General features: G+C 32.4%; 1 protein-coding gene across 7 annotated transcripts in view; it reads left to right on the top strand.

The window, feature by feature from the left end:
• The window catches only part of osbp (oxysterol binding protein), a 29,803-nt gene extending 5,755 nt beyond the window's left edge, over positions 1-24,048 (top strand). The window contains exons 2-16 of one of the 7 annotated variants that reach the window (XM_073841854.1): positions 1,548-1,756; positions 1,849-2,005; positions 3,580-3,691; positions 3,828-4,026; positions 4,823-4,937; positions 5,114-5,174; positions 6,130-6,297; positions 6,381-6,626; positions 6,712-6,832; positions 8,808-8,911; positions 10,977-11,072; positions 11,237-11,424; positions 13,033-13,262; positions 15,923-15,970; positions 20,090-24,048. In XM_073841854.1, the coding sequence (XP_073697955.1) occupies positions 1,548-1,756; positions 1,849-2,005; positions 3,580-3,691; positions 3,828-4,026; positions 4,823-4,937; positions 5,114-5,174; positions 6,130-6,297; positions 6,381-6,626; positions 6,712-6,832; positions 8,808-8,911; positions 10,977-11,072; positions 11,237-11,424; positions 13,033-13,262; positions 15,923-15,970; positions 20,090-20,232 (2,197 nt within the window). In that variant the 3' untranslated portion in view covers positions 20,233-24,048. Of the gene's footprint in view, positions 1-1,547; positions 1,757-1,848; positions 2,006-3,579; positions 3,692-3,827; positions 4,027-4,822; positions 4,938-5,110; positions 5,175-6,129; positions 6,298-6,380; positions 6,627-6,711; positions 6,833-8,807; positions 8,912-10,976; positions 11,073-11,236; positions 11,425-13,032; positions 13,284-15,922; positions 15,971-20,089 lie in introns of all 7 variants that reach the window. The other 6 variants (XM_073841852.1, XM_073841850.1, XM_073841853.1 and 3 more) reach the window with 6 other exon arrangements.
• The last annotated feature ends 6 nt before the right edge of the window (positions 24,049-24,054 follow it).

The following is a 24,054-nucleotide window of genomic DNA, read 5'->3' as shown; positions in this document are numbered from 1 at the left end:
GTCTTTAGTGTCACATGATCCTTCAGAAATTATTCTAATATGCTGTTTGTTGCAGCAAAGATCAGGATTGATCTAAAATAAAAAGCTTTTTTTAACATTATACACTATACCATTCAAAAGGTTGGAGTCAGTATAATTATTTTATTTATTTATTTATTTTTTGGGAAAGTAATTATTGAAATGAATACTTTTATTTAGCAAGACTGCTTTAAAATGATCAAAAGTGATCATAAGGACATTTATAATGGTACAAAAGATTCCTATTTCCGATAAAGAATTGCTGTTCTTCTGAACTTTCTATTTATCAAAGAAACCTGAAAAAAAATCTACTCAGCAACATGAACATCATTATAATACTGTTTTTTTTTTTTTTTTTAGAAGCAAATCACGATATTAGAATGATTTCTGAAGGATAATGTGACTGGAGTAATGATGCTTAAAATTTAAATATATTCAAATAGAAACATTATTTTAAATAGTAAAACATATTTCCAAATTTGACTGTTTTTGCAAAATAAATGCAGGATTGTTGAGCAAAAGAGATTTCTTTAAAACAAGAAAAATCTTACTGTTCAAAAACTTTTGACTGGTAGTGTATATACTATTATAGTATTTTTTAGTTCTTTATATTAGCTTTTATTATTATATTTTCAGTTTCAAATTTAGTTTTAGTCATTTTGTTATGTGCTTTATTCATTTTTATTAGTTTTAGCTTTTCTTTTAGATTTAGTAAATTTAGTAATTCAGCTTATTTTTTTAGTTTTTTAGCAAAAAATAATTTGGTTTTAGTTAAAAATAAAAACACTGCTTGATACAAACTATAAGTGCGGAGGTTAAGCATGTATTTTAGCCACAAGTCATATTTCAGTTTTCAGAAAGTTTGTGAATGTTTTTTTCCTTATACACTCTCCAATAACTTGCCTCTTTATGAATGTAAATTGAGTTTATTGAATATCTTGCAATAAACCGTTAATATATTGCACTTTGAATTTGCAGTTGAAGTTTTACAGCCCGTAGCTTTATATCGTTTACAGTTTTTTGTCAATTGGTTCATTCATCTTGGAGCAGGTTCTTTTGATTCATAGAGATGTTTATTGAGGTAAATATTTTTCTGAATATCTGCTAAGATCGTAAACATGAGGCTGATTTTCAATCTGATACCAGATACTATGATAGCAGCCGTAAGGTGTCGTATCTTCTGTCACATAAATGCTCAAGAGTGAAAGAAACTCTAGCTGACGGCATTTCTCGAATGCTTGCCTTTCAGTGCTAATTCATGAATATTGCATCAGACGCTGAAAAACAGCTGTCGTGGGTCTTTTGCTTACATTTTTACTCTCAGAGTTTAAACAGAGCCTCATGAATGCGCATGTAGCCTCACAGAACCAGTCTTTGACTGTCATTATGAAATCTGAAACACATTGCATCACCAGTTTGGATGGCCTAACTGAAAAAACTTCTTAGAATCTAAAAAAGGATATAACGATGACTAAATAGTGTTTTATCTCAAACACACCATCTTATCTCCATCACTTCTGCTCTTCCAGGACCCAGGCGGAGATGGGTCACACATGTCGGGGTACCATAAACCTGGCCACGGCTAATATCGCGGTGGAGGACTCATGCAATTTTGTCATCTCCAATGGGGGCACGCAGACGTATCACCTGAAGGCCAGCTCAGAGGTGGAGCGGCAGCGGTGGATCACAGCACTGGAGCTGGCCAAAGCCAAAGCTTTCCGCATGCAGGCTGAGTCGGGTTAGTCGGAAAGGAAACCACATTTTTAAATAGCACAGAAATGCACACTTTGGGGTTTCTGTTTGACAGTTTTCATACTTCTTTTTCTGCAGATGACTCTGGGGATGACTCCACTCCTCCTGCGGCAGGACAGGGCGCAGGCTCGCGCAACTCCGAGGTGCAGTCCACCCTCCGGACGCTGGGCAGCAAGGTGGAGGATCTGAGCACCTGCAACGACCTCATCGCCAAACACGGCTCTGCACTTCAACGGTCAGTCTATCAGTTTAGATACACTTGACTAAATTGGCTCTCATGGCATTAATAACCTTTGCCTGAAATGTATTTATTATATGTGACCCTGGAACACAAAACCAGTCTTAACCTGTTTATAGCAGTAGCCAAAAATACATTGTACGGGTCAAAATTTTTCTTTCATGCCAAAAATCATTAGGGTACTAAGAAAGGTTTATGTTCCATGAATATATTTTGTAAATTTCCTACTGTAAAAATATCAAAACTTAATATTGATTAATGATATGCATAGCTAAGAACTTCATTTGGACAACTTTAAAAGCAATTTTCTCAATATTTTGATTTATTTGCACCCTCAGATACCAGACTTTCAAATAGTTGTATTTCTGCCAAATATTGTCCTATCCTAACAAACCGTACATATTCAATTATAAAAATAATTAACCCTTATGACTGGTTTTGTGGTCCAGGGTCATAATTATATGATTTATATTATATAAATATATTATTATTATTTATTTTTTATTTATTTATTTTTTTACAATTTTATTTGTGTCATAATTTATTTTAAATGTATTTTTGTATTATTTTAATGTTTATATATTATTTACAAATTATTATATCTTTAATAAAATAATTATATTTATATATCATATGTTTTCACTTCATTAATTTTAGTTTTAATAATTTTGTTGTTCTTTTCTTTTTTATTTTTTATTTCTATTTAGCTATTTATTTTTATAATATGAATATATATTTACAACTATTATTGTCACAATTTATCAGTGTATTTTTGTATTATTTTAGTATTAATTTAATGTTTATTTATTTACAAATTATTATTATACTATTTATATCTATAATTAAAATAATTATATTTATATATTATTTATTAAGTTTCAGTAGTTTTGTTCTTTTGTCATTTTTATTCTTATTTCTATTTAGCTATTTATTGTATTTTTATATAATATACATTATATAAATAGTATATGAACATATATATATATATATATATATATATATATATATTTTTTTTTTACAATTATTATGTGTCACAATTTATCTTTGTATTGTATTACTTTTGTATTAATGTTTGTATTTACAAATTATTATTATTATACTATTTATATCTATAATTAAAAAATTTTATTTATTAAATAATTATATTGTTTTCGCTTTTGTTATTTTTTCACTTTATTAATTTTTAATTTTAAAAATTTCTGTTTACCTATTTTATTTCAGGTATAATTTTAGTATTTCTAGTTTATTTTCTTGTTAATTATAATCATTTCTAGTGTTTTTAGTTAATTTCTAGTTTTTACATTATTTTTCCTCTAATATTTATATTTTATTTTTATTTTAGCATAATTTCAGTTAACGATAAGTTCAGTTAAATTGATTTTTTGTTAGATATGTTAATGTTACTAATTCTATCTATCTACACACACACACACAGTTTAGTTTTTAAGGCATTACTGTTAGTCTTAAATGTGGAAAATAGTAGAATTCAAGAAAAATTTGGTGTGCCTCAAACCTTTGGTTTTCCACTCAGATTCTGCTCATATAAAGTTGTTTCTTATGCTTTCCTTTAGGTCCTTGTCTGAGTTGGAGGGAGTTCGGCTGGGAGGAGAGACGAGTGAGAAGATTCGACAGGTGACGGAGCGAGCCACTCTCTTCCGCATCACCTCCAACGCCATGATCAACGTAAGACCACCAAGCAGTACATATGCTTTAGGGAAAAAAGAAGTTCACTGTCTCATTCACTTGTGGTTGTTTGTTTTAGACATGGAAACCCCTGTTAAACGTATTCTTAACGATTCTCTAACAATCTGATACTCAGGCTTGCCGGGACTTCCTGGCGTTGGCTCAGGCTCACAGTAAGCGCTGGCAAAAAGCCCTGCAGGCCGAGAGAGAGCAGAGAGTGCGACTGGAGGAGACACTGGAGCAACTTGCCAAACAACACAACCATCTGGAGAGAGCCTTCAGAGGAGCGACCGTACTGCCTCCATCCCAGAGCAACCCTGCCATAGACAGCAAAGGTATAGTACGGCACAAAAAGAATGGGTGCCAAAAAATTATATATCTACTAATATATAAGTAGCACAGGTATATTTGTAGCAATAGCCAACAATACATTGTATGGGTTAAAATTATCGATTTTTCTTTTATACCAAAAATCATTAAGATATTAAATATAGATTATGTTCCATGAAGATATTTTGTACATTTTCTACCGTAAATATATCAAAACTTAATTTTTGATTAGTAATATGCATTGTTAAGAACTTTGTTTGGACAACTTTAAAGGTGATTTTCTCAATATTTAGGTTTTTTTTCCGTCAGATTCCAGATTTTTTAATAGTTGTATCTCAGCCAAATGTTGTCCTATCCTGACAAACATACATCAATATTTAGTTGTTTTTTTTTCAGATTTCAGATTTTTTAATAGTTGTATCTCAGCCAAATGTTGTTCTATACTAACAAACATCAATGGAAAGCTTGTTTATTCAGCTTTCAGACGATGTATAAATCTAAATTTCTTTAAATCTAAATTATTTAAAAAAAAATGTTTTGGTGACGCAAATCAATAGAGAAACTAAATCAATAAAAAATAAAGATTTTTCAATCAGTTAAAATTCAATGAAATATAAGGTTTGAACTGATTCAAAATACTGCTTTTCAGTATTTAAAGTCTTTCTTATTTTTAAAATCCCCAGCAAATTCCTTGTGAATATTAACATTTCACCCAGAAATCTTGGGAACTCTTTTAAAACTCTTGCTATACATTTGGATACGACATGCTAATGTCCTGTATAAATTTTATTTGTCCCGTAGGCCCCGTTCCAGGAAAGGGCGACGCCAGTGATGAGGACGAGGAGAATGAATTCTTCGACGCGTGTGAGGACGTTCAGGAGTTTATCACTGTACCAGCAGACCCCAAATATCACAGGTCTGAATGTGCTGCCTCGCTCCTGTCGTTTGCTCACATCCCACTCTGTTCCTAAACTCTTTTCTCATATGAGTGTTACTGGACCTAAGTGTGTGTCCTCTGCCTTCCCTTCCCTTCCTCCTCTTTGTCTCTTACTCTCTGGCTCTCTCATACGTCCTTTGCATTTCTCTCAGGAGATCCGGCAGCAATGTCAGCGGAATCAGTAGCGAGCTGGGAATGGACGACGGGACGACATCGGTAAGGTGTTATGTTCTTAGTGTTCATGTTCACTGGCAGAATAATTATGATTTTTAATTTTTTGAATAAAGAAATGTCTTAAGCTTACCAAGGTACATTTATTTGATCAAAAATACAGTAAAATCTGCATATTAGAATGATTAATGTAATGTAGAGTAATGATGCTGAATATTCCGCTTTGCATCACAGGAATAAATTACATTTTAAAATATATTCAAACAGAAAACAGTTCTTTTAATCTGTAAAAATATTTAACAATTTTACTGTTATTTACTATATTTTTTTATCAAACAAATGCAGCCTTGGAAACCTCTTAAGAAACCTTTTAAGCTCACCAAAGCTCATTTATCTGACCAAAAATACAGTAAAATCAGCATATTAGAATGAAGGATCATATGGCATCGAGGACTGGCGAGATGATGCTAAAACTCAGCTTTGCATCACAGGAATAAATTACATTTTAAAATATATTCAAACAGAAAACAGTTCTATTCATTTGTGAAAAATATTTAACAGTTTTACTGTTATTTACTGTATTTTTTTGTTCAACAAATGCAGCCTTGGAAACCTTCTAAGAAACCTCTTAAGCTCACCAAGGCTCTTTTGTTTGACCAAAAATACAGTTATCAGCATATTAGAATGATTTCTGAAGGATCATGTGACACTGAGGACTGGAGAAATGATGCTGAAAATTCAGCTTTGAATCACAGGAATAAATTATATTTTAAAATATATTCAAATAGATGACAGTTGTTATAAATTGTAATAATATTTCACAATTTGATGAAAAAAATGCAGCCTTGTTAAGCATAAGACACGACTTTGAAAAACATTAAAAATCATAATTATTCCAAACTTTTGGCCACCATTGAGCCAAAATTGATTCCATGTGATGTCTATTTATCAAAAAACCTATACTGATGATTAAAGTTCATGTTTTTTTTATCTTTCACAGCTAGACGAGCAGTCTCTGGCATCCAATCCCGAATCTCCTCAGTCCCAGGAAGTAGTGCCTGTGAAAAAGAGGCGGACCCGAATCCCAGATAAACCAAATTACTCTCTCAATCTGTGGAGCATCATGAAGAACTGTATTGGAAAAGAACTCTCCAAAATTCCTATGCCTGTACGTCTATCCATATCTTTACACTAATGCAAAGCAGCCCTGATTCATTGCATTTGCTTTCAACTCTTCCTTTCTTTTCACAGGTGAACTTCAACGAACCCCTGTCCATGCTGCAGCGTCTCTCCGAGGATCTGGAGTACTACGAGCTGCTGGACCGGGGTGCCAAGTGCCAGAGCTCTCTGGAGCAGATGTGCTACGTGGCAGCTTTCACCGTTTCCTCTTACTCCACTACAGTTCTCCGCACGGGCAAACCTTTCAACCCTCTTCTGGGAGAGACATTTGAACTGGACCGTTTCCAGGAAAGCGGCTACAGGTCCCTCTGCGAGCAGGTGAGCCTTTGTTTATCCTGAGAATAGAGGAAGAGCTGAATTCTGTTAGATATTAATCTGTTCTTCTTCCCGTATCTGACTTTAGGTAAGCCATCACCCTCCGGCTGCGGCCCATCATGCGATCTCCGAGCGAGGCTGGACCCTGAGACAGGAGATCGCCCTGGCAAGCAAGTTCAGGGGAAAATATCTCTCCATCATGCCCCTGGGTAACCATTTATCTTATTTTGGACCTTATCGCTGTGTTATCACCAAGTTTTAAAATAACATAAATAATAGCAGCTTTAATTTAACAGGGAAGAGTTTTCTCGTGAGTTCCTTTTATTAAAAGCAAGCATATTATAAAACAGGAAGTGTAATGCAAAAAAATCAATTAGAAACACAATGTGGAGTGAAATAAAAAAAAGTCGGCAACACTTTACAATAAGATTCATTAGTTAACATTAGTTAACATGAACTAAGAATGAACAATACTACATCATTTATTATTCTGAGCTAATGTTAATTTCAGTATTTACTAATGCATTATTAAAATTACAAGCTGTGTTTGTTAACATTTAGTTAATGCACTGTGAACTAACAAGAACTTATAATGAACGACTGTATTTTTTTATAAACTAACTTTAACAAAAATTAATAAATAGTGTAACTAATGTATTGTTCATTGTTTGTTCATGTTAATCAATACATGAACTAATGTTAACAATTGAAACCTTATTGTAAAGTGTTACCAAAAAGTTAACACCTAATCACTTTAACTATGAACATGTTCCACAAACATTTGGTAACTGTAGAGTGTCACAATACTGTTGGTCTTTATTTTTAACAGTAGAAATTTCAACAGCAACAGCTGTTTTTCAGTTTTTCATTTAAAAGCTGAACTGACTTGAAATGTTTTGCCTGAGGAAAAGCGAAAAGCATGATTTGATCTTTTATTTAATGCAACAACATTTTAAATGTTTTAATTGCGATTTAAATATCTAAATACCTTTTTGATATGCCAATTTAAATTGTACTATACAGGGTTGCCGAAACTTTTTTTTTTTTTTAAATTGATAAGTTAATAATTAATTACACTGTCGTTCAAAAGTTTGGGATCAGTAAGATTTTATTCATTTTATTTTTAAGTCTAAGAAGTTTTTAAGAAATATTATGAAATATTATTGCAATTTAAAATAACAGTTTTCTATTTTAATATAGTTTAAAATTGATTTTATTACTGTGATGCAAAGCTGAATTTTTAGCATCATTACTCAGTGTCACATGATATTTCAGAAATCATTCTAATATGCTGATTTATTATCAATGTTTTTTTTTTGAACCTGTACATTTTTTTTTTCAGGATTCTTTGAATAAAAAGTGAAAAGATTTCTATCACATTTTATTAATGTAACACATCCTTGCTGAATATAAGTATTCATTTCTTGCTTTCAAACAAAGAAAGAAAGAAAACATTTACTGACCTCAAACTCTGAATGGTAGTGTATATTGTTCAAAAAGATTTCTATTTTAAATAAATGCTGTTCTTTTTAATCTTTTATTCATCAAAGAATCCTGAAAAAGTATCACATGTTCCTAAGAAATTAAGCAACTGTTTCCAACATTGATAAGTTAGCACAGAATGATTTCTGAAGGATCATGTGACACTGAAGACTGTAGTATTGATGCTGAAAATTCAGCTTTGCATCACAAGAATAAATTCTATTTTGTATATTTAAACAGTATTTTCTATTTAAGTATATTAAAACAGAAAACCACTATTTTAAATTGCAATATTTTTTTTACTGTTTTCTGTATTTTTAATTAAATAAATGCAGTCTTGATGAGCAGAAAATACTTCTATAAAAACATTTTAAAAATCATACTGATGCCAAACTTAAAATTTAAAATAAAATGTATAAATTATTTGAAACTAAAAATGTTCAAAATGAAACAAAAAAAAATTGTTATATATTAAATACAAATGAATATTTTTTGTTTTTCTACATATCTATTAACCAACACTGGTTATTTCAAGTAAATATTTCAAGTCAAAAGATTCAGCTGTCAAAAAATTGGAATTCCTCAATGTGTTAGTATATTCTGTTCATATGAAAAGTGGATATTTAAATGTCTTATGCTGACATTTATGTCTTTAAGCAAGAGTTTGCACACTCATTTTGAATGGCTTGTTTGTCTCTTCAGGTTCTATTCATTGCATCTTTGAGAAGAGCAACAATCACTACACCTGGAAGAAAGTCACAACCACAGTGCACAATATCATTGTAGGGAAACTCTGGATAGATCAGGTCAGAACACACTCTACATATTTAGACATATATATTTATATTATCAGCCTCGGTCTGTCTGCCGGGCTGATTTGTGTCTTTGTCTGATGGACTTGTCTTGTCTAATTTCTCTTTAAATTATTTTGTAAATGTTATGTAAATGTGTTTATTTAATCTCAGCAGTTTTTAGTACATCTTATTTGCTTAGGTCATTTAAATTATATTATTTATATCGCATCCTTATTACCCAATAGGGGCTTTCACACCAGAGGAACCTTTTCATAATTCCTAGAACTATTGGCAGAAGTTCCCGGTTTTTGGCATTTTCGCACCACAGGAACTAGAAACAGTTTTAGTTCTAGGAACTGCGTTTAGGGGAACTAAATTAACTTCTACTTCAGAGGGAGAGTCAAAAACTGTTCTATAGGAACTACCAGTAACATAAGTGTATGCTGATTGGTCAAATGCATTTGTAACACCGCCAACCTTGCATTTTTCAAAAAGCTGTGTAAAAATATTTACAAATATTAAAAAACAACGATAGCTTCTATGATATGTAACACTGCAAGTTGTCATATAAGATTTAGTCAGATTTTCTTGCTCTTTAAATCGTACAAATTGTGAAAACTCACCACCAAACACCAATGACTTGTACATGCACTACATGGACAAAATTATTGGGACACCCCCTTCTTTAGAACAGAAAAAGCCACTTCCAAAACTCTGGCAACAAATATGGAAACATAATTGTTTTTCCATCTCATTTGCAAAAGTTTTGGATTTGTCTAAAATGACTGTATCCATATGGACAAGTCATTGGTGTTTGGTGATTTTGGTGAGCTTGGTGAGTTTCTGGCTTAAGATCTGCATTTAAAGTCACACCAGAGGTGTTTAGCTGGCTTCATGCAGACCAGCTAAGTTCTTCCACACTGGCTGAATTAATAATTTCTGTTTGAACCTTGCCTTGTACTCAGAGGCATTGTCATGTAAGAATAAGAAAAGGGTCCTGTCCAAACTGTTGCTATAAAATAGAAACACACAATTCCCTAGAATATCATTATATGCTTAAATATTAAGATTTGTACTCATGGAAATTACTAAAGTAGTCAAACCTGCTCATTAGAAGGGGGTGTCCAAATACTTTATACTAGTATTTAAAAGATCTACACCTTTTTTTTTTTTCCCAGAAGACCTATCGCATATCTATTGCATATCGCCATGTGACCACGATAATATGGAGACAGTTTTGCTTTTGCAATACCATGATATTGATAATACCGTTACCAGTGTTGTGGAAAGTTACTTTTAAAAGTAATGCATTACAATGTTGAGTTACTCCCTTAAAAAAAGTAACTAATTACGTTACTTAGTTACTTTTTATGGAAAGTAATGCGTTTTGTTACTTTAGCTTTTTGGTTATATTTTTAAGTTATATTTTTGGCAAATGTAAAAGCCTTTTTACACCAAATGCTTTAGTCTTAGAGAAAAGTAAATTCACGTCTGTACAGTAGACCGCAGAAGAAAAAACTCTTCAGCAACAAGAAAAGGAAAACAAATGTTAGAATATCTTGAATAATTTTTGCTTATTAGTATGGATGAATTGGATCATCGAAGTTCGGCAGCAAAGACATCGGTTAATAAAGTGGGATTAAATACATAAAGGATATTTGTATTATTTAACATATTATTGCAGGTTTGCGTTGAATTTCACAGTTTTTATTCATTTTGAGGAATACTGTATCTGTTTTTTTTAGTATGTGAGATGAATTAATGCATGTTCACATTTATTCTAGAACTAAAGTAACATCTTACTCACAATTTCTCTCAACACAGGGACAGGAGAGCTTTTAATCAATAAATGTGGGGAGAAAGTAACCGGTGTTACTTATTTGAACAAGTAACTCAGATATTTTCTTGTCAATTAAAAAGTAATGCGTTACTTTACTAGTTACTTGGAAAAAGTAATATTATTACGTAACTTGCGTTACTTGTCCGTTACATCCCTACTAAATTGCAAAACCTTTTGTGTGCCATTAAATTTAATTCATAAGCTCAACTGTGTGTCTCTCTCTTTCTTTGAATTCAGTCGGGAGAAATAGACGTTGTGAATCACAGAACAGGCGACCGCTGTCATCTCAAATTCGCCCCGTACAGCTACTTCTCCCGAGACGTGGCCAGAAAGGTGAGTCAGCAGCTGTTCCACTGACTTCTTTCTCCCAGAATGCAGACGTGTCCATTTTTTCCTCTTTCATTCGTCACCCTCTGTAGCTTTTCATGTTCTTTTTGTCTGTTCTGTAATTTATGTCTGCTTTCGCTTCCTTCTTGTGCAACGCCTCTCTCTGTAAGGTCACGGGGGTGGTGACGGATAAAGATGGGAAAGCGCACTATGTTCTGTCTGGAACGTGGGACGAGAAGATGGAATGCTCTCGTGTGATGCAGAGCAGCAGAGGGGGAGAGAACGGCGCAGACGGACGACAGAAAACCGTCTATCAGACGCTCAAAGCCAAAGAGCTGTGGAGGAAGACTCCGCTGCCGTAAGATATTCCCTGACAATGTGCCATTCAAGGAATATTTCCCAAGTTAAGCTCAATCAAAAAAAGTGTTACAATGAATGTGAATTGGTCCAAATCTGTAAAAGTTTAAATACTCACAGTTTTAATTGTACAGCCACAAGATGTGAGCACTTTGAGTTTTAATATAATCTTAGGAAAATAAAATCTGTGTAAAGTTCTGTCTAAAACCCTAAAACGATTGTAAAAATGATGATTTAAACAGATTTATTGATGAAATAATACATACGTTTTCCAATCTGAAAAGTATGACCAGCTTCTGATATCTTCCCTCAAATTATTAATAAGAACCACTCATAAATATGTTTTGAGGTCTCCTTTTATTTTTGTGCCTCGATAAAAGCTTGAAATTAAGAAAAGACTTAAATATTAATAGTGAAATTTTACTGTTGTTCTGCCAAATTAATAATAAAATTATTGTTATTATTAAATACAGTTATATAAATATTATTGTAAGTTATATTTCTCATATTTTGAAAAATAAAATTTAAAATTAAAAACTGTTTAAAAACAAGAGTTTGTATGATGATTTTATACTCAGGTTTTAAGATTTAGCAAGTTATATTTTTTACAATTAAATATTAAAATTAAAATGAACAACAATTTTAAAACAATTAAAGTTTTTTTTTACTCACATTTTATCATTGTTGTTATTATTATTAAATACACCTTTTTACATTACGGTACTATTATTGCAAATTATATTTCTTTTATTTTTCTTTTATTTATTTTTTTTACAATTGCATATTGAAAAACAAATAAAAATAATAAAAATAAGATATTGTTTCATGCCCAAATTTTTATTATTATTATTAAATACAGCTTTTTTTTGACAGGTGAGTAGTATTATTATAACTTAAGTTATATTTCTTTTATTTTTTATAATTATGTATTTAAAAAAAAAAATAATTAAAAACACAAACAATTTTAAAACATTTGAAAATAAAAATATTTTTTTCAATAAAGTATTATTATTACAAACAATACAAAAAAAAAAACAATTTTAAAACAATTAAAAATAAAATATATTGAATGATGATGATTATTTTACACCCAAATTTTATTATTATTATTATTATTAAATTGTTTTTAACAGTGCAGTAGTAGTATTTCAAGTAGTATTTTTTAGATTTACAATTAAAATGAAAATAAAAAAAACTATTTTAAAACAATGAAAAAATAAAATATTTTGAATGACAATGATATTATTATTTTATACTTAAGAATAAAAATATAAAAGTATAAAAAGTTTTATAAAAAAGTCCAAAAAAAGTGTATTTTTGTGGTTATCAACATTATACCACAAATGCTGTCAGTCTAAGTTGTATTAAACTGGGAATATTCCTTTAAATACTGGAGATTAATTAGAATACATGACCAGACCTTCGAGGAAAGTTACAAAGCCATTGCGATTTACCTAATTAACATTCATAAGTAACTGGAGCAGTGTCTTAGTATTTAGTGTATGTTCTCTGGCACATTACAGTATGTGTGGTGCTCAAGTCTGAAATCCAGATGGAATTTCTCAATCTCTCCCTAATTTCCTGCCCTCTCTCTCTCTGTGCTATGTAGGGAAGGCGCTGAAAACATGTACTACTTCTCGACCCTGGCGTTGACATTGAATGAGTTGGAGGACAGCGTTGCTCCCACGGATAGCAGGAGGCGGCCGGACCAGCGTCTGATGGAACAGGGCCGCTGGGAGGAGGCCAACGCTGAGAAACAAAGACTGGAGGAAAAGCAGCGTACCGCTCGACGAGAGAGGGAGCGAGAGGCCAACCGCGCCGCCACCCCTTCGGAAGAGGGTAAGGAGCCAGCAGATGGGGGTAAAGTGTATTTTTATTTGTTATTCTACTCGTCTCTCTTCGTTTCTTCCGCCTTCTCGGCGTCTCTCGTTTACTTCCGTGTGTCTGTCTCTCTCTGTCCTTCCCTCAAGCTCTCATTGAGGACTCCATATCTGACTCGCCTCTAAAAAGCAAGTACTCCTGTTCTACTTTCTTTTTCTTGTCTCTTTTTAATTGTCATCTTCTACGTTTTCTCCCATCTCACACACACAAACACACATGCAGACACTGTAATATTGCTTATTTGCATGACATTAAAGGAATAGTTCACCTAAAAATGAATATTTTGTCATTTTCTTCCAAATCTGTATGACTTCTCTTGCATGGATCTGTTCCTTATAATAAGTGGAGAGAACTAAAAAATAGTTGTAAAGGACAGCTTCAAACAGTTCTATTTGAATTTTCCTAATATATAATTATAGTTCTTTTATTTTTTTAATTGATGTATATATTTATTTATTTATTTATTTTTTTTATTGACTGTATTTTCTATTTTAGTAAGTGTGCTTTAATTAAAAAAATATTTCTTTTTAGTTATTTTTAGTCATTTTAGTATTTATAATTAAAATGCTTTTTTACGGTAGTATTATTGCAAGTTATATTTTTTAGATTAGTTTTATAAGTGATATAATTCAATTTAATTAAAATTCAAATTAAAAATAAAAGATTTAGTAGGATGATATTATGATGAATGTTAGTAAGTGTGGTTTTTAAGTTTCATTTTTTTATTTTTAAGTTTCTGTATTTTTTTTGTTTTGTTAGTTTTTTATGACAATCTTTTTCCTTCAGTTATTTTTAGTTTAAGTAATTTTAGTACTTAACTGAAAAATTGGAATTAAATACAGATTGTTCCACAGTACAGTAGTATTATTGCAAGTTATATATATATATATATATATATATATAATTTTTTTTTTTTTTAATAATGAATAATTATATAATTAATTATGATCTAATAATTAAGTAAAAACAACAATTTTTAAACAATTAAAACAAAAGATTTTGAATTTTTGTTGTCTGTTTTTGTTGGTTTTATTATTTTTGTAATATGTCTACTTTTTTCCTTTAGTTATTTTTAGTTTTAGTATTTTAATACTTAACTAAAAACTATAATTAAATACAGCTTTTTTTTACAGTACAGTAGTATTATTGCAAGTTGTATGTTGTAGATTTTTTATTATTATTAATTAAATAATTAAATTACTAGTTTGTGCCTATTTACCTTTTCTTTAGTTATTTTTGGTAATTTTAGTACTTAATTAAAACATTTTATTAAATACAGCTTTTTTACAGTACAGTAGTATTATTGAAGTAATATTTCTTTAATTGTTTTTTATAATTAATAATAATAAATTAGTTTATGTATCTTTTTTTCCTTTAGTTATTTTTAGTTTCAGTAATTTTGGTACTTACCTAAAATATTACAATTACTTACAGCTTTTTTTTTTACACTACAGTAGTATTATTAAAGTAATATTTCTTTAATTGTTTTTTTTATAATGAATAATTATAGAATTAAATAGAATTAAATTAAATTTAAATTAAATACAAACAATTTTGAAACAATTATAAATAAAGGAATTTCAATGACTATATTGATGAATTTTAGTATGTGTGGTTTTTAAATTTATTTTTTATTTTTAAGTTTCAGTTCAAATGTATGTAATTTTGTTGTGCTTTTGTAGGTTTTATAAGTTCTATTTCTATTTTTTTTTTCTTTCAGTTATTTTTAATTTTAGTAATTTTAGTACTTAAATTATTTAAAAAAAAATTTTGCCTTGACAACTAACTGTAATGTAAGTTTTTATGCTTTTTTTTTTATTTTAATTAATGTACAGTCGTGACCAAAAGTTTTGAGAATTACATAAATATTGGAAATTGGAAAAGTTGCTGCTGAAGTTTTTATAATAGCAATTTGCATATACTCCAGAATGTTATGAAGAGTGATCAGATGAATTGCATAGTCCTTCTTTGCCATGAAAATGAACTTAATCCCGATAAAAACTTTCCACTGCATTGTTAAGAAGGCTTCAGGGCGTCCAAGAAAGTCCAGCAAGCGCCAGCATCATCTCCTAAAGAGGCCAACACTGCAAATACTGACTCTTTGCATAAATGTCATGTAATTGTCAATAAAAGCCTTTGAAACGTATGAAGTGCTTGTAATTATATTTCAGTACATCACAGAAACAACTGAAACAAAGATCTAAAAGCAGTTGAGCATCAAACTTTGTGAAAACTAATATTTGTGTCATTCTCAAAACTTTTGGCCACGACTGTACACTTTTTATATAGCTTTAAATAATGCTAATAAAATTGGCTCTAAAATGATAAGCAAGTACCTTAAAAGTCGTAGTACACCAGTTTTATAATACTTCGGTCATTTTTTTCTTCAAAAACTGACTGTTTATGATCTATGCAAGAATAGTCATATTTAGTTTTGGAAGGACAAAAGGGTGAGTAAATGATGACAAGATCTTTATTTTGTGGTGAACTGTCCATTAATATCCAGGATCACTTTCCCCACCTCCATTATGCCATTCACTCATTGTATTCTTTCTTTTTTGTCTTAATTTGCATCCCCCTTTTTAATTTTTGGCTGCTCGTCTCTCAACTCTGATCAGCTGAAGAAGTCGAGATTGCCAGTGAGCCTTCTGAGACCACTTACAAAAGCAAGTACCATCCCATCCCTCTCTCCTAATCACTCTTGTGTCTTACATTTATCATCCAATCACCTTCACTTTCCATCTGTCTGTCCCTCCCTCCATCAGCTGACACAGACGAAACTTCCTCCGATCTTTCATTATCAAGCAAGTAGCAGAATCAACACTATCGCTGCGTAGAGTAGTTTAGTCACTTGATTTGATTGCTTAGAGTTCAGTTTCATCCCTGCAGGTTTCTTTTCTGATTGTATTTTGCTTCATTCACTTCAGAGTCCATATGAACTCTATCCTAGATCACATTTTTGAGGAGATTCAGGTGTAAAAACACTGTTCAATAGAAACAAGCAGCTCATCAGACTCAGTTCTCATTCTTATTTTTAATTCTTTCTTGCATCGTGCGTATTTGTGATCGTGGACCACAAAACCAGTTGAGTACATTTTTTGAAAATTGAAATTTATTCATAATCTGAAAGCTGAATAAATAAGCTTTCCATTGATTAAATGGTTTATAATACGATATTTGGCTGAGATGCATCTCAATTTTTTTTCTTTTGGTTAGCTTTTAGTCATTTTAGTACTTAATTAAAAAAATAGAATTGAATTAAAAACAGTTTTTTTTATAGTACAGTAGTATTGCAAGTTATATTTCTTAGATTTGTTTTATAGTTAAAATTATATAATAACATAAAATTCAATTTAAAAGTAAAAGATTTTATATGATGATATTGTAAATGTTAGTTAGTATGGTTTTTAATTACATTTTTTTTTTTCAGTTTAAGTTTCAGTTTATTTTTTCCTTTAGTTATTTATAGTTTTAATAATTTCAGTTTCTGAAACTTAAAAATAAGGAATCTGAGGTTGCAAAACAAATCTAAATATTGAGAAAATCGCCTTTGAAGTTCTCCAAATTAAGTCCTTAGCAATGCATGTAACTAATCAAAAATTAAGTTTTTATATATTAAAGTTAGGAACTTTACTAAATATCTTCATGGATCATGATCTTCACTTAATATCCAAATTAATTTTGGCTTTAAAGATAAATGAATCATTTTGACCTATACGATGTATTTTTGTCTATTGCTACAAGTTTACCAGTGCTATTTAAGACTGGTTTTGTGGTCCAGGGTCACATTTAAGTGTAAGCATTTTAAATCAGATGCCTGTGCGTGTATTTTACTTCCACTAGTGGGCAGTGTGAATGCATAATCTGCAGAAGTATAGAGGGTATCATATACAGAGACTGCAGTCAGTGTTGAAGTCCATTTCCCTGTGAATCTTTCATTTCTTCAGTCCACTCCTCCTGTGCATGCTAACATCTCTCTCACTCCTCTTTGCCTGCATCCCTCCATCTTCTACAGCTGAAACACTGCATGGCTCACACCCACCGGCATACTCAAGCAAGTACCACATACTCGCTCACTACACTCAGAGATGCGTACTAAACCAGTGTTCGTAATGAAGTGGAATTATGTAATTGTGTAATAAAAGTGAAAACGGTTGTTAGAGCTACTTTTCCTGATAATTTGCTCATCCCCATGTCATCCAAGATGTTCATGTCTTTCTTTCTTCAAAAAGAAATTAAGGACTTTGAGGAAAACATTCCAGGACTTCAATGGGGATCAATGGGCTGAAGGTACAAATTGCAGATTCAAAGGGCAGTACACGATTCCAGCCGAGGAACAAAGTACACAGATCAAGAACTAACCTTGTTATGCGTGAAGACTCTGCATCGCAGAGCTAGTGCAAGACAAGCTTTTGTGGTTAAGAAGTATATACATTTAAAAAACATGTTTTTAGAAACTGACTGATCGTTTGGCTTGATAAGATTTGTGTAGAGCCCTTTGAAGCTGCATTGAAACTGCAATTTGGACCTTCGACCCATTGATCCCCATTGAAGTCCACTATATGGAGGAAAATCCTGGAATGTTTTCCTCAAAAACCTTAATTACTTTCGACTGAAGACAGAAAGACATGAACATCTTGGATGACATGGGGGTGAGCAAATTATCAGGGAATTTTTTTTTCTGGAAGTGAACTAATCCTTTAAGGGGGACATATTATACATTATACAGCATTATACTTTTGTTGCTAACAGCACAAGATCCACAATTCATGTCAATGTATTTATAATATGAACCTTTTATCTATTGCAAACACACTATCACAGAAAACTGTACACTATTGTATACTTCCTGCGCTTTCACACACCACATTTATAAAACTTTGAGTTGTGCATTTGTGAGCTGATGAATGAGACTCTCACTGTCTCATTATCTGCTTTGTGTCGCTCTAGTGGAGGGTCCTTATGGAGCTCCCGTCAAAAGCAAGTAACATCCACCCAAACCCTTCCAGCACCTCCATTGCTCACATCTAATAGAGCTAGGTGGTATGATTAAGCAGAAAACCGCAGTTTAACAATTTAATTGACATGTTATGCTATTCAAATCCAGTGTGAACATGTAGATCGTTTGCAGTATGTGCAGTTGAGTTGAGATCAAAACTTTACATACACCTTGCAGAATCTGCAAAATGTTAATTGTTAACCAAAATAAAAGGGATTGTGCAAAATGCATGTTATTTTTTATTTAGTACTGACCTGAATAAGATGTTTAACATAAAAGATGTTTACATATAGTCCACAAGAGAAAATAATAGTTGAATTTATAGAAATTTGTTCAAAAGTTTACATACACTTGATTCTTAATACTGTGTTGTTTCCTGAATGATCCACAGCTGTGTTTTTTTGTTTGGTGATAGTTGTTCATGAGTCCCTTGTTTGTCCTGCCCACTGTTCTTCAGAAAAATCCTTCAGGTCCCACAAATTTATTGGTTTTTCAGCATTTTTTTGTGCATTTGAACCCTTTCCAACAATGACTGTATGATTTTGAGATCCATCTTTTCACACTGAGGACAGCTGAGGGACTCGTATGCAACTATTACAGAAGGTTCAAACACTCACTGATGCTCCAGAAGCAAACACGATGCATTAAAAGGGATGCATGAAAACTTTTTTAATTTGAAGATCAGAAAAAATGTAACTTATTTTGTCTTCTGGGGAACATATAAGTATCTTTTGTAGTTTCTAAATGGCAGTACTAAATGAAAAAAATATGAATACAAAGTACAAAATAAGAATAAAATATATACATTTTCATTCTGTTCAAAAGTTTTCACCCCCTGGCTCTTAATGCATCGTGTTTCCTTCTGGAGCATCAGTGAGTGTTTGAACCTTTAGTAATAGTTGCATATGAGTCCCTCAGTTGTCCTCAGTGTCAAAAGATGGATCTCAAAATCATACAGTCATTGTTGGAAAGGGTTCAAATACACAAAAATGCTTAAAAAAAACCAAAGAATTTTTGGGACCTGAAGGATTTTTCTGTAGAACAGCTAGCAGGTTAACTGTTCAAGACAAACAGGGGTCTAATGAACAACTATCACTAAACAAAAAAACACAGCTGTGAATCATTCAAGTAACAACACAGTATTAAGAATCAAAGTCAATTATTATTTTCTATTGGGGACTTTATGTAAACGTCTTTCGTGTGAACTATCTTATTCAGGTCAGTACTAAATAAAAAATAACATACGTTTTGCATGATCCCTCCTATTATGGTAAAATAATTAACATTCTGCAAGGTGTATGTAAACTTTCGACCTTAACTATGTTTTTATTTATGGGATTGTGCAGAAATTAGCATTATGTAATATATAGGTTCAATTTCCAGGAAAAATACCTGCATTGTTATATATCCTCCCATTACTATAATATAAAGTTGTACCATATAACTTGGACCATGATTTTTAAAAATGCTGGTCATGCCGCCCACCTCTATTTTTTTCCCTTCTTTTTTTTTTTGTATTTTTTTCTGAGTTGACCACATGCCTCTTTTAGCTTCTGTTTATCATCCTTTTGTGTAAATGTATAGAGTGAGATGTGTTGAATCAGACATTGTAGCTGATTGAAGTTTAGATTTAATAGTTTAGTCAGTGTTTTTGTTGTAAGTTCCAGGCTGTATTTGAAATACTTTCTAATAGTTTTGTAGAACAGACAGCCTCATGTACCTGCTGTTCTCTAATTAAGCAACTATTTGTTTGCTTTTGCATATACGTGTTCTTATCTTCGATCAGGTGGTCACCAGGAAAACTACAAGCCCATGTGGTTCGAGCGACAGGTCGACCCGATGACAGGAGAGCCCACGCACATCTACAAAGGAGGATATTGGGAGGCCAAGGAGCAAGGCAGCTGGGACTCCTGTCCGGATATCTTCTGATCCCAAACACGCACATGCCCCACGATGCCCTCACTATCCTGTTTCCCGGAAAAAACAAACAAACAAACAAATGAAAGCTCAGTCAGCTGCCCCTTCTCTTTTCCCGTATCGTAGTATATCGAGCTACACGTCCTCTCTTTCGCCAGCCGTGCTCTACTCAGTGGACAATAAGGGACACCGGTCCGGGAACGTTTTCCCACCACCATCCACTGTGTGTCTCTCTCTGTTCTCCTTGTGTTCACGGGATTATTAAAGCATAGGGTTCATGGTTCAACGCTAGCGTAAGGAAAAACATATCCTTCCGAATCCTTTTCCCGCTCCACATGTCTTCCTCAAGCTGTGGACGTCACATCCTTAAACATTCGGGGGATATGAAGGCCTGTTTGCTTGTGTGTGTGAGCGAGTGAGTTCAGAGAAGCGCTGTAATTGCTCTTTCTTTTCATTGAGCGTGTTTGTGTGAGAGACGTAGTTTAAGAGCTCGCCTTGGTTTGTGGATTTTAAAGGAATGGTTCGTGCAAATATGAAAGATCTGCCACTGCTTACTCGCCACTTTCTTTTCCATTAATGTTAGCACACAACATGTGTCAAGCACTAAAATACACAATTAAAGCACCATCAAAGTAGTATATGTGATTTAGGGCTTTCTTCTGAAAAACCGTCAACTGGAAAACCGTCAAACTGCACCATTTTTTTTTTTTAACTCTTCACAAGTTAGACATCAGAGATTGGAAGATTATCATTAAATTTCAGTCTTTTTCCTTACACTAAGCCAATGTGTTATTTGAAATCTAACGCACAAGTCGTAAGTTTTTCAGTCATTAATCCTTTTTGTAGCTTAACAGTGAACTGTTGTACAGAAGCAAACACCATGAAAGCGTCTATGCCATTTGAGATGTTTTATTCTTTCTGAATCTAGTTCTTTCTAGCAGTTTTGTGCATTAAATCCTCCACTTGTTCGAACTGGTAGAGCAAATACAAGACAAGAATCATTAAAATTTTAGAGTCAATGACTGTCAAGCCGCACCATTTTTGAAACCATTCACAAATAAGATTTCAGATCTTTGGCATTTCAGTCTTTTCCCATTGAATCACTTAAAATATAAAACACAAGTCGTATGCATATTTTTTTATGCTTTTAAGTCATTATTTTGGTCTGTTTTGTATAAACTGTTCTTCAGAAGATAAAAAACACCCTAAAAAGTATCATCAAAGTAGTCTATGCAGTTTGAGGCACTATAATGATTCCTTCTGAATCTATATGATAGTTTTCTGTCAGGAATTCCCAACTTGTTTCAACTGGGATGATGTTTACGTCTAAGTGTTTGAGACAAAACCGTCAAACTTCAAATTCTTCACAAATTAGATGTCAGAGCTTTGGCAGATTGGGAGATTTTCAGTAAATTTCAGTCTTTTGCCTTGCACTAAGCCAATGTATTACTTGAAATATAATGTACAAGTCGTATGTATCACTTTGAGGTTGATTTTAAGTTATTATTTTGGTTCCTTGTTGGAGCTTAACAGCCTATAAACTGTTCTACTAAAAGTAAAAAGCAACATAAAAGTATCAAGAAGGTAGTCTATGCGAGTTGAGAGGTTATATCCTTTCTGAATTGATACAGTAGTTTTGTGCATGAAATTCTCCAATTGTTTGAACTGCCAGTTACAACACACAAGAAACATTGGCATTTTGTAGTCAATGATTGTTAAAATGCAAATTTTTGAAACTCTTCTCAATTAAGATTCCTGAGCTTTGGCAGATTGTGAAGATTTTCAGTAAATAATGTAAATTTCAGTCTTTCCCCTCACAATTAGCCATTGCATTATTAAAAATATAACACACAAGTCATATTTATCACGTTTATGGTTTAGTTTTGGAGCTTTACAGCCAAGAAACTTCTACAGAAGAAAAACAAACTGGAAAAGTATCATGAAAGTAGTATGCGATTTGTGGTGTTATATTCTTTCTGAATCTAGTTTTTTTTTGGTAGTTATGTGCATGAAATTCTCAAATTAGTTTGAACTGGTAGAGCAAATACAACACAAAACATTGGTGTTTTTGAGTCAATGATTGTTAAACTGCAAAATAGTTTGAAACTTTGCAAATAAGGTTTCAGAGATTTGGCAAATTGGGAATATTGTCCGTGAATAATGTGAATTTAATTTTTTCCCCTCGCAATAAGTGATTGTATTACTTAAAATGTAACTTACAAATCGTGTGCAACACTTTTATGGTGCTTCTAAGCTTTACAACCTAGAAACTGTTCTTAAGAAAAAAACAACAACAGAAGTAGTATCATGAAAGTAGTCTTTTCGATTTGAGATGTTATATTCTTTCTAAATCTATACAGTAGATTTGTGCATGAAATTCTCCACTTGTTTCAAACTGGTAGAGCAATTACGACACCCAAGATCCATAGGTGTTTTTTAAACTGTTTGCAAAGATTTCAGTCTTTCCCACTCACAATTAGCCAATGTGTTACTTATAACACACAAGTCGGATTCATCAGTTTTATGGTGCTTTTAAGTCATTACCTTGGCCTGTTTTAGAGCTTGACAGTGTATAAACTGTACTGCAGAAAACAAACATGAAAGTATATGCGAGTAGTGATGATAAATAACATTTAGATGATAGTTTTGTGCACGATATTCCTCATTTGTTCGAACTGGCAAGGCAGTTATAAAACGCAAAAACCAGTAGCATTGTGAAGTCAGCGACTGTCAAACCGCACAATTTTTTTAAACTCTTCACAAATGAAATGTCAGAACTTTGACAGATGAAAAGATTATTAGTGAATGACAAATTTTCAGTCGTGTGCATTTCCTATATGGTGCCTTTCGGTAATTATATATTAATTGAAATGACACGAGGGCGAGTAAACAATGGCAGAATTTTAATTTTCGCATGAGCTGTTCCTTTTAATCCCATCAATCTGTACCGTCCTCTCAATCCAATATAAGCATCATTCTGATCTTACTAACACTCGCTAAAATCACTTAAAATGACTAATGAGTTGTCCAGAGCGTGTTTGTTTATAACCTCCAGAACAGCATATCTGTCAATGCTCTCAAGCAGGAGAGCCATGTAAAAGCATCAATGTAGCCAGAGCAACAGAGTTTAGCTTCAGCGTTTGAAACTGACAAGTCGCTGTGATGTGACACCAAATTAACTAGCCGTTTACTGATGTTTCCCTTTCAGCCTGGACACAGATGCATTATGGTCCGCTCAAAGCGGTAAAGGACGGTGTCCACAATCTAAGGCGCTCGAGTGTGTGTGAATGAGTGTTTGTGTATTCAGGTAGGCAGGTGAGGTCAAGGGAGTCTCAAAAGTAGTGTATGTGTATGTGTGTGATCTTGAGTGACGTATTTGGGGTTTGTTGTATATTCCAGTGAAACAAAAAAGAAAAATCGCATTTTATTTTCAAGTGTACTTAAACACATGCGTGGGGGGCGGGGAGAAGCAAGAATACAGCAATGCAAAAACATTGCGGATATTTGTGTATATATATCAAATAATGAAGTAAAATATTCATACTATTAATACCAATTCTTCTTATGCTGACACTGACAGCTAGAGTTATAATTATGATGGTAATCTTGATGTAGTTTGAGGGTACAGCAGTTATTTTGATTTTTATCTTTTTTTTTTTTTGTCGTTTTTGTTTGTTTGATATGGGACAAAAATCTTCATATCAAAGACAAAACATTTGCTCATTGTCCTTGAATGGATCCAGACTAATGGAAATTTTATATATGTGTATATCTATCCCGTCATCCTCCTATTTCCGTTAAAACGGCGGTTTCAATGTGAATTCACATGCTGTT

This window comes from Garra rufa, chromosome 6 (assembly GCF_049309525.1).
Source record: "Garra rufa chromosome 6, GarRuf1.0, whole genome shotgun sequence".
Classification (NCBI taxonomy): Eukaryota; Metazoa; Chordata; class Actinopteri; order Cypriniformes; family Cyprinidae; genus Garra; species Garra rufa.
Note: the sequence above shows the minus strand (reverse complement) of the source record. Positions and strands in the feature narration are given on the sequence as shown.